This window comes from Oncorhynchus gorbuscha, linkage group LG13 (assembly GCF_021184085.1).
Source record: "Oncorhynchus gorbuscha isolate QuinsamMale2020 ecotype Even-year linkage group LG13, OgorEven_v1.0, whole genome shotgun sequence".
Classification (NCBI taxonomy): domain Eukaryota; kingdom Metazoa; phylum Chordata; class Actinopteri; order Salmoniformes; family Salmonidae; genus Oncorhynchus; species Oncorhynchus gorbuscha.
Window position 1 is genome coordinate 53,954,281 of NC_060185.1, and position 11,035 is coordinate 53,965,315.

The following is an 11,035-nucleotide window of genomic DNA, read 5'->3' on the forward strand; positions in this document are numbered from 1 at the left end:
GAAGGTAGTGTGTGTGTGTTTGTATACACTATACCGTTCAAAAGTTTGGGGTCACTTAGAAATTTCCTTTAAAAAAAAAATGTTATGTCCATTAAAATAACATCAAATTGATCAGAAATAGTGTAGACATTGTTAATGTTGTGTCAGCTTCATTAAATAGTACCCGTGAAACACCAGTCTCAACTTCAACAGTGAAGAGGCGACTCCAGGATGCTGGCCTTCAACTGGCAGCTTCATTAAATAGTTTTCAGCTGTGCTAACATAATTGCAAAAGTGTTTTCTAATGATCAATTAGCCTTTTAAAATGACAAACTTGGATTAGCTAACACAATGTGCCATTGGAACACATGAGTGATGATTGCTGGTAATGGGCCTCTGTATGCCTTTGTAAATATTCCATAAATCTGCCGTTTCCAGCTACAGTAGTCATTTACAACATTAACTATGTCTACACTGTATTTCTGATCAAAAACAAGGACATTTCTAAGTGACCCCAAACCTTTGAACGGATGTGTGTGTGGACAATTCTTGATACACAAAGGAAATTGTTCAGCGTGAAGACCCCAGTAGTGTTGCAGATCTTGACACTTAAACAGGTGCGCCTGCAACTTACTACCATACCCCGTTCAAAGGTACTTTTATCTTTTGTCTTGCCCATTCACCCTCTGAGTGGTATACATACGCAATCCATGTCTCAAGGCTTTAAAAAAAAGATTTCTTTAACCTGTCTTCCTCCCCTTCGTCTCTACTGATTTTGAAGTGGATTTAACAAGAGATATCAATAAGGGATAATAGATTCACCTGGTCAGTCTGTCATGGAAAGAGCAGGTGTTCTTAATGTTTACTGTGTACTTGGTGTGTGTATTTATAGTACCAGTCAAGTTTGGACACCTACTCATTCCAGGTTTTTTTTTTGTTGCTCTTTTCTACATTGTAGAATAATATTGAAGACATCAACACTATGAAATAACATATGGAATCATGTAGTAACCAAAAAACTGTTGAACAGATCAAAATATATTTTATATTCGAGATTCTTCAAGTAGCCACACTTTGCCTTGATGACTTCATTGCACACTTGGCATTCACTCAACCAGCTTCATGAAGTCGTCTCCTGGAATGCATTTCAATTAACAGGTATGCCTAGTTAAAGTCAATTTGTGGAATGTTTTCCTTAATGAGTTTGAGCCAATCAGTTGTGCTGTGACAAGGTAGGGGTGGTATACAGGAGATGGCCCTATTTGGTAAACGACCAAGTCCATATTATGACAAGAACAGCTCAAATAAGCAAAGAGAAACGACAGTCCATCATTACTTTATGACATGAAGGTCAGTCAATCTGGAATATTTCAAGAACTTTGAAAGTTTCTTCAAGCGCAGTCACCAAAACCATCAAGCACTACGATGAAACTGGCTCTCATGAGTACCGTCACAGGAAAGGAAGACCTAGAGATCAAATCAAAGTTTATTTGTCACGTGCGCTGAATACAACAGTGAAATGCTATAACCAATAGTGCAAAAAATGTATTAGGTGAACAATGGGTAGGTGAAGAAATAAAAACAACAGTAAAAAAAACAGGCTGTATACAGTAGCAAGCCTATAAAAGTAGTGAGGCTATAAAAGTAGCGAGGCTACGTACAGACACCGGTTAGTCGGGCTGATTTGGTGTAGTATGTACATGTAGGTATGGTTAAAGTGACTATGCATATATGATGAACAGAGAGTAGCAGCAGCGAAAAAGAGGGGTTGGGGGGGCACACAATGCAAATAGTCCGGGTAGCCATTTGATTACCTGTTCAGGAGTCTTATGGCTTGGAGGTAAAAACTGTTGAGAAGCCTTTTTGGCACTCTGGTACCGCTTTCCATGCGGTACTAGAGAGAACAGTCTGTGGCTGGGGTCTTTGACAATTTTTAGGGCCTTCCTCTGACACCGCCTGATATAGAGGTCCTGGATGGCAGGCAGCTTCGCCCCAGTGATGTACTGGGCCGTATGCACTACCCTTTGTAGTGCCTTGCGGTCAGAGGCCGCGCAATTGCCGTACCAGGCAGTGATGCTCTCGATGTTGTAGCTGTTGGACCTTATGAGGATCTCAGAACCCATGCCAAATCTTTTTAGTTTCCTGAGGGGGAATAGACTTCATGACTATCTTGGTGTGTTTGGACCATTCTAGTTAGTTGTTGATGTGGACACCAAGGAACTTGAAGCTCTCAACCTACTCCACGACAGCCCTGTCGACGAGAATGGGGGGATGCTCGGTCCTCCTTTTCCTGTAGTCCACAATCATCTCCTTAGTCTTGGTTACGTTGAGGGATAGGTTGTTATTCTGGCACCACCCGGCCATGTCTCTGACCTCCTCCCTATTGGCTGTCTCGTCGTTGTCGGTGATCTGGCCATGCAGTCGTGGGTGAACAGGGAGTACAGGAGGGGACTGAGCACGCACCCCTGGGGGACTCCAGTGTTGAGGATCAGCGTGGCAGATGTTGCTACCTACCCTCACCACCTGGGGGTGGCCTGTCAGGAAGTCCAGGATCCAGTTGCAGAGGGAGGTGTCTAGTCTCAGGATCCTTAGCTTAGTGATGAGCTTTGAGGCTACTATGGGGTTGAACGCTGAGCTGTAGTCAATGAATAGCATTCTCACAAGTGTTCCTTTTGTCCAGGTGGGAAAGGGCCGTATGGAGTGCAATAGAGATTGCATCATCTGTGGATCTGTTTGGGTGGTATGCAAATTGGAGTGGGTCTATGGTTTCTGGGATAATGGTGTTGGTGTGAGCCATAACCAACCTTTCAAAGCACTTCATGGCCACAGACATGAGTGCTACGGGTCTGTAGTCATTTAGGCAGGTTGCCTTTTTGTTCTTGGGCACAGGGACTATGGTGGTCTGCTTGAAACATGTTGGTATTACAGACTCAATCAGGGACATGTTGAAAATGTCAGTGAAGACACCTGCCAGTTGGTCAGCACATGCACGGAGCACACGTCCTGGTAATCCGTCTGGCCCCGCAGCCTTGTGTATGTTGACCTGTTTAAAGGTCTTACTCACGTTGGCTACGGAGATCGTGATCACACAGTCGTCTGGAACAGCTGATGCTCTCATGCATGCCTCAGTGTTGCTTGCCTTGAAGAGAGCATAGAAGTGACTTTGGACAGTTAACTCTAATGAACTTATCTCCTGCAGCGGAGTTGAGATTTCTGGTTCCAACCGCTGTGTCTTTGTGAGATGCAGAGTAGGTGAATGGATGATCTCTGCATGTCTGGTTCTCTCTGGGAAGCATGGAGATGGTGTGGGAGTGCTTTGCTGGTGACACTGTCTGTGATTTATTTAGAATTCAAGGCACACTTATTCAGCATGGCTACCACAGCGATACGCCATTTCGTCTGGTTTGCGCTTCGTTGGGACTATCATTTCCTTTTCAACAGGACAATGACCCAACACATCTCGAGGCTGTGTAAGGGCTATTTGACCAAGAAGAGTGATTGTAGTGCTGCATCAGATGACCTGGCCTACACAATCATCTGACCTCAACCCAATTTGGGATGAGTTGGACTGCAGAGTGAAGGAATAGCATCCAATAAGTGCTCAGCAAATGTGGGAACTCATTCAAGACTGTTGGAAAAGCATTACAGGTGAAGATGGTTGAGAGTGCCAAGAGTGTGCAAAGCCTTTATCAAGGCAACGGGTGGCTACTTAGAAGAATCTAAAATATAAATGTTTTCTTTAACACTTTTTTTTGGTTACTACTTGATTCTATATGTGTTGTTTCATAGTTTTGATGTCTTCACTATTATTCTACAATGTAGAAAATAGTAAAAAAATGAAATATAAAAAAAATCCCTTGAATGAGTAGGTGTGTCCAAACTTTTGACTGGTACTGTGTGTGTATATGTGTTTGTATGAGTATAGGTGTACGTACAGTTGAAGTCGGAAGTTTACATGCACCTTAGCCAATTACATTTAAACTCAGTTTTTCACAATTCCTGACATTTAATCCTAGTCAAAATTCCCCGTTTTAGGGCAATTAGGATCACTAATTTTATTTTAAAAATGTGAAATGTCAGAATAATAGTAGTGATTAATTTCAGCTTTTTTTCTTGGCTGATTTCTTTTGATTTCCCCATGATGTCAAGCAAAGAGGCACTGAGTTTAAAGGTAGGCATTGTACACCTCGAATTGTGACGCAGTGAATTATAAGTGAAATAATCTGTCTGTAAACAATTGTTGGAAAAATTACTTGTCATGCACAAAGTAGATGTCCTAACCGACTTGCCAGAACTTTAGTTAACAAGAAATTTGTGGAGTGGTTGATAACGAGTTTTAATGACTCTCAACCTTAGTGAATGTAAACTTCCGACTTCAACTGTATGTGTGTGTTTTATATATATAACTCTGACTGAATGATTTAGAGTTTAATTTAAAATGGTGTACCATTGAGTTTACATATAGCACTTAGGTGATTTGGTCTTTTGGATGCGTATATGGTCTGACATGTGTGTGCGTTCAGGCAAGACCTTAAGGAGACGTTCATCGACAGCGGGGTGATGTCGGCTATCAAGGAGTGGATCGGCCCGTTGCCAGATAAGAGTCTTCCTGCACTCAAAATCAGAGAGGATCTCCTCAAGATCCTCCAGGAAGTAAGTGCCAGGGATTCCATTTCCGCAACCCCCGCCCAGACATCACCATGGTTTTTAATCTTTATAAAGACCTGTGTTTTCAAATGGTTGTCTGTTCTCCCCCCCAGCTCCCCAGTGTGAGTCAGGAGACTCTCAAACACAGCGGGATAGGTCGAGCCGTCATGTTCCTATACAAACACCCCAAGGAGTCGCGCCCCAACAAGGACCTCGCTCTCAAACTCATCAGTATGTCCCCTACATACCTATACTCAAAAACATAAAATGTGCATTCAATAATGTGCGTTTGGCTGAAGTAATAGCTGACCAATGTCTGACTGAGTCAAGTAAAGAATGAATTAGGTCATTAAAGGGTTTTAAAAATTCTCATTTTCACTCAACTGTTTCATAGCGTTGTTTTTTTCCCCAAGTTCCAGCAGCTTCTAGTTAGCATGTAGCAATGGGACACGGCCCCTCTGTAGAGATTTGTGTAGAGGTTTGTTTGTTTGTTTGAGTGTTGGTGTTATTGCTCCAGTATTTGGTATTGCTACTTCCTGTGTCTGTACAGATGAGTGGTCCAGGCCCATCTTTGGCCTGACATCTAACTACAAGGGCATGACGCGTGAGGAGAGACAACAGAGAGACCTCGACCAGCAAATGCCGCAAAAAAGACGCCTCAGGTAAATGTGCGCGCACACACCCCGGGATTTCCATTAGGACATTGTAGAGCTGGAAAACGTGACCAGAAAGATTTTTTTTGTTTGTTCTGAACCTACAGTGCCTCTGGAAAGTATTCAGACACCTTGACTTTTTCCACATTTTGTTATGTTACAGCCTTATTCTAAAATGGATTTAAAAAAGAAACAATCCTCAGCACCCCATAATGACAAAGCGAAAACAGTTTTTTAAAGAAAATTTAGCAAATTTATTACAACCAAAAAAAAATGGATACCTTATTTAGATAAGTATTCAGACCTTTGATATGAAACTTGAAATTGAGGTCGGGTGCATCCTTGAAATATTTCAACAACTTGATTGAAGTCCACCTGTGGTAAATTAAGTTGATTGGACATTATTTGGAAAGGCACACACCTGTCTATATAAGGTCCCACAGTTGACAGTGCATGTCAGAGCAAAAACCAAGCCATGAGGTACAGATCTGGGGAAGGGTTCAAAAACATTTCTCCAGCATTGAAGGTCCGCAAGAACACAGTGGCCTCCATCATTCTTAAATGGAAGAAATTTGGAACCACCAAGACTCTTCTTCGTACTGGCTGCCTGGCCAAACTGAGCAATCAGGGGAGACGGGAGGTGACCAAGAACTTTGAAGATTGAACTATTTCGCCTGAATGCCAAGCGTCTGGAGGAAACCTGGCACCATCCCTACGGTACAGCATGGTGGTAGCAGCATCATGCTGAGATGTTTTTTAGCAGCAGGGTCTCTGAGACTAGTCAGGATCGAGGAAAAGATGAACGGAGCAAAGTACATAAAGCTCCTTGATGAAAACCTGCTCCAGAGCGCTCAGGACCTCAAGCTGGGGTGAAAGTTCACCTTCCAACAGGACAACAACCCTAAGCTACACAGCCAAGACGACGCAGGAGTGTGGCCCAGCCAGAGCCCGTACTTGAACCCAATCGATCATCTCTGGAGAGACCTGAAAATAGCTGTGCAGCAAAGTTCCCCATCCAACTTGACGGAGCATGAGAGGATCTGCGGAGAAGAATGTGAGAAATTCTCCAAATACAGATGTGCCAAGCTTATAGCATCATACTAAAGGCTGTAATCGCTTCCAGATGTGCTGGAACAAAGTACTGAGGGAAGGGTCTGAATACTTATGTAAATGTGTGTTTCAGTTTTTTTTATTTAAATACATTTGCCAACATTTCTAAACACCTGTTTTTGCTTTTTCATTGTGGGGTATTGTGTGTAGATTTGATAAATGTTTTTGATAACGATATTGCATATCAAAATGGAAAGTCAAGGTGTCTGAATACTTTCCTAATGCACTGAATGTAATATATACTGTGTCTGTAAAATGTGTATAATCTTTTGTTATTTGTATATCCCAACATTACGCTTCGCTCAACTCTCCCATCCATCTCTGAACACCATCCAGTTTTGATTTCTATTTGTCATGTATTTTTCAGTGGTGCTGTGATATTTCACAAAAGTTCTGAGTCGAGGCTCATTATCTTTTTAATTTGAATTTTAAATAGCTGTGGATTGTTTGAAATCACAAGCAGTTTGGATAGCGCTCCTGGCAATAGCCCTAGCTGATTATTGAGTTGCGGCTGTCAGTGAAAAGCATCTGAAATATGTGTGCCGATAGTGTCTTGAATATTATTATTTAGTTGATGGCAGTTGTTTCATTGTGTATCTTGTTTGCCCTGTTATTTATTTTCTATTAATTAGACATTTTAGCATTCTCATTCTCGAAGTTGAAATGTTGTTCACGGAGTTCACTACCTGCTAAGGTTACACGGTTTATTTTATAACCATAATTTATGAGATGCATCCATTTTTTCATTGTCTTTTGTTTGTAGTGCTCCATGTGAGTGATGAGGATGTCTGGTATCTCTGTCCTCCATAATGTTGAGGAAGTACGTGCACCTGATTTTTTTAACATCCATTGCGAATGATAATATATTACAATTATAGTTCCTCACAGTAAGCTATTTTGAATGATCTTATCAACGGTCTCCCCCTCGATAATCACCAATCCTGTGTGTGAAAGAGCAATGGAAGTTCTAGGCCTACTGCTGCATTGTCCTATAGGCTATGAGTTCCATGCGCTCATTTCTTCAGCTGCCAATGGATCAAGATGTATTAATGTGTCTATATGGCAGAGGCTGGTGAACTCGCATTAGTTGACTTTTAACTTTCAGATTTATATAATTTTAATTCCGATTTTTATGATTAACCACTTGACAATGATTTTAAGGAACGAAAACATTATTATTCCAATGAAAATGTTCCACGAAAATGCTCCTATCAAAATCAAAACTAGCGCGCAGTATGGTAGAAATGGTTGGATAAATTGCTTGCTTCCTCAACTTGAAACTCGGGCACTGCCTATGAAAGCTTTATAAAATAATTTCCTCCCAAGTTTCTATGCTTGAATTTAGCCAATAGGCTACTTTGAAGCAAGGTAAGACGTACATCAAAGTATGAAATAAATTCAGGTTTCAAACAATTAAGTATGTTTTCATAATGCACACTGCCTCTAGCTCATATTGTGAATTGGTGGGTGATGCGCTGATTAGCCTGTTTCCTGCACTTGAATGGTAAATAGTTGTGCTTCAATTTCGAGTTGAGAAATAAAAATAGTAGTCCTTTTTCAACCGTGCACCAAAAGGGTTTTAAACAGGCCATTGCATTTAGAATTGTTGCGCAGTAAATGGGTTTATTATAAAAGCAGGTTTTACTCCAGCTGGGGAGCTGCAGGAGAAATCCTGCACAATATAGGCTGTGATAGTTGGATAAATAAGATACTAATGGAAATACACACAGGCCAATTTAATTCCACTAAATTATGCAAATGAACCTATAGACCGATAAGCGAGACTGTCATATGTATTTACGTCAACTGGTATTTTCATCAAATAATAAAACGCATTATTTTGCAATGGGATTTTGTTTCTCCCGGCCATTTTTGTCGGCTTCATTTTTTTTCAGCAAATGAAGGCGGGGGAATGGTAACCCCAACACACACTCATTGATGTCCCACACATACACTCACTTGTTATACAATATACCCCCTTAAACACATGCATGCAGTTGTCTCGTGTGATCCCAGTAGACATGGTCTGTTCACTCCAACCAGCCCCCTCCAACCCTTTCCAGCTCATTGTCCCACTGTTCCTATCTATTCCCCCTGCCTGTCCTCTATTCACCTACTTTTCAGTCCTCACACTTCTCATTTCACTGTGTCACTCTGCTCATCTTTGTCAAATCCCCCTCTCTCTCCATGACTTGTCTACTCCATGACTTGTCTACTCCCCCCCCCCCCCCCAGTCAGCCCCAAAAGGTGGAGAGGTCCAAGGAACCGGATGTCTTCTCCCCGCAGCAACTCAGGTTCAGTGTGGTTGCATGATTGCTCCGACACAGGAGTGACTTTGGCTGCAGTCAGATTCCCCCCCCCAGGTTGTTATATCTGGTGATGTTTTTCCCCCCCAGAGACAATGATAGGTGTTGGTATGAATGATGGTAGAGGAGTCAGATTGAGCCTCGAGTTACTGAGGCTTTGTTGTGAGTATGGCTTCATTTTGAGCAGTGTTGAGGGTTAAGACTGGCTTCTTTGTAAGCGTATTGTTTGTGTGGGAGATTCCCTTAATTTTAACCGTGTTGGATCAGTGTTTGCTGTTGTAACTCTTACCATGTCTGTCAGAAGCTAAAACGCGTCACTGGGCCAGGGCTTCGATCTTGGCACAAAGCAGAGTATAGCTATGGATCGCTTCCTCAGTTAGCAGTGAAGGTTGTCTGGCCACTTGACCTTTTTAACCCTAACCTCAGTGTACATCATATCCTCTTGCTTTTCAAATGACATCTCTCTCCAGTTCAGGAATAAACATCTTAGTTTTTTTGGTGTTTCTTCATGTAGCCTGTCTGTAGCCAGTACGTTTTGTTTGGGTGTGCATTGTGTGTTGATAGAGTTCAATGCTTTATTGAGACACTTATTTTAGGACCTAAAGAACGGAGTCATTTCTGGCAGCACACAGCAGGGCAGTACATGAGTGACATTCAGAGTAAATTTGCTATAACCCATTTCATGAAATGTTATATACACAACTCGAGAGTAATGTACTCTCGACAGAGCGGGTAATTCCACCAAAGCAGTGCCAATAGGGGGGCCGATTTACAGTCATCTATCAAAATGTTTTCTGAGTATATAATCACCGTAGAGTTTCGAAACCCAGAGGCGCAACATCTTGAGACTTCCTGGGAACGCTTGCCAAACTGTCCAAGCAAACCAGGCCGGGGTTTGGTGTTTGAGAAGTCAATGAGAGAAGGGGGAAAATTCTTCCTAAGTTGATAATTTTCTTGAAATCTAAAGGCACAACCTAGACTTGAGCCAATGTCTTAAGTAGTTATTACTTCAACCTTGTGAAAGTGACCAACGGACACGTTTTAATTTGAGTCAAAAACAACATATCAAAGGAGTGCCTTTTGATATGACATGCAGCACATGCGCAGTTCGGCGCAAGACGACCGTTAGACCCGATGACGTGTTTCTGCGCATGAGCTTAGCTAGCCAATGTCACCATGACATCGCTTACAATTCTCAAACACTAACCTTTGAACAGGAAAGTGGCAGTAACGGCATGTGTTAAGACCAGTGTGCAAAGTGCTAGCTGCACCCTTACTGTTTGTTAAACTGTGTGTGGCCAGGTCAGTCAGTGGTCACTCAGACTCTGTCTCTCTTCCCATCTCTCTCCTCTCTCTCTCTCTCTCTCTCTCTCTCTCTCTCTCTCTCTCTCTCTCTCTCTCTCTCTCTCTCTCTCTCTCTCTCTCTCTCTCTCTCTCTCTCTCTCCCAACAGCTCAGGGGGACAGACTCCTCATAGAGACCTGGAGAAAGTGCTGACGGGAGAAGAGAAGTGAGTAGTGACCTTGGTGTTCACATGTTGTGTCTGAGTCCGTTGTCTGTGTTGCTCTTTGCTGACACCCCTCCTGTGTTTGTTGCCCGACAGAGCTCTGCGCCCAGGCGACCCTGGTTTCTGTGCCCGGGCCAGGGTGCCCATGCCATCCAACAAGGACTATGTTGTGCGGCCCAAATGGAACGTGGAGAGCGAGTCCAGAGCAGTGAGTGTTTGTCCGTCCAGCTGTCTGCCTGGGAGAAGGGAGGAGAAAGGATAGTTTTCCCATTTCTTTTAACTGTATAAATCAGACCAGTTTTCTTCTCCAACCTGAAATCCTTGATTCCAGACATAACCGTTTCTAGGTCATTTTTAGCTAAGTTACCTTAGTTGTGACTGAACTGGGTCTGTTAGATGTTTTGTCAATACATGACGTGGGCATCGGTAAGGAGCTGAATGTGATTGGTTCCTGACTGTAGACGAGCATTAAGAAAGGGATAAGCCGATTGGAAAAGCACAAACGTCGCATCGCCCAGCAGAGGTCACAGCGGCGCATCACAGCGGTGAAGATCAATGTGGATGGCAATGGCATGCCCCTGTAATTCCTACTGTCACCACACGGGGCAGTAAGTGCCACCTGCATGTCTTTTGCTGGTCCTTGTTTGGACAAAGTTGCCCATTGAAACTGATCTTAGGTCAGTTAATTGTTACCCCCACTAATGGTGAAGGTTGAGAATGAGAGAAGGTAAGCTTCTACCCAGGGCCACTGTGTGCAGTGTGGACTGGAGAGCAACCATACCACCACTTACCAATTCAAACTGTTCTGCACACTGTTGCCCAGCTGCCTAATGA

General features: G+C 42.7%; 1 protein-coding gene across 5 annotated transcripts in view; it reads left to right on the forward strand.

Annotated features, from left to right (window-relative positions):
• The window catches only part of LOC123993163 (protein IWS1 homolog), a 30,651-nt gene that overhangs the window by 18,498 nt on the left and 1,118 nt on the right, over positions 1-11,035 (forward strand). For 3 of the 5 annotated variants that reach the window (XM_046295015.1, XM_046295017.1, XM_046295018.1), the window contains 6 exons: positions 4,503-4,632; positions 4,740-4,857; positions 5,177-5,288; positions 8,624-8,683; positions 10,148-10,204; positions 10,298-10,409. In XM_046295015.1, coding sequence (XP_046150971.1) covers positions 4,503-4,632; positions 4,740-4,857; positions 5,177-5,288; positions 8,624-8,683; positions 10,148-10,204; positions 10,298-10,409 — 589 coding nt within the window. Of the gene's footprint in view, positions 1-4,502; positions 4,633-4,739; positions 4,858-5,176; positions 5,289-8,623; positions 8,684-10,147; positions 10,205-10,297; positions 10,410-10,662; positions 10,810-11,035 lie in introns of all 5 variants that reach the window. The other 2 variants (XM_046295016.1, XM_046295019.1) reach the window with 2 other exon arrangements.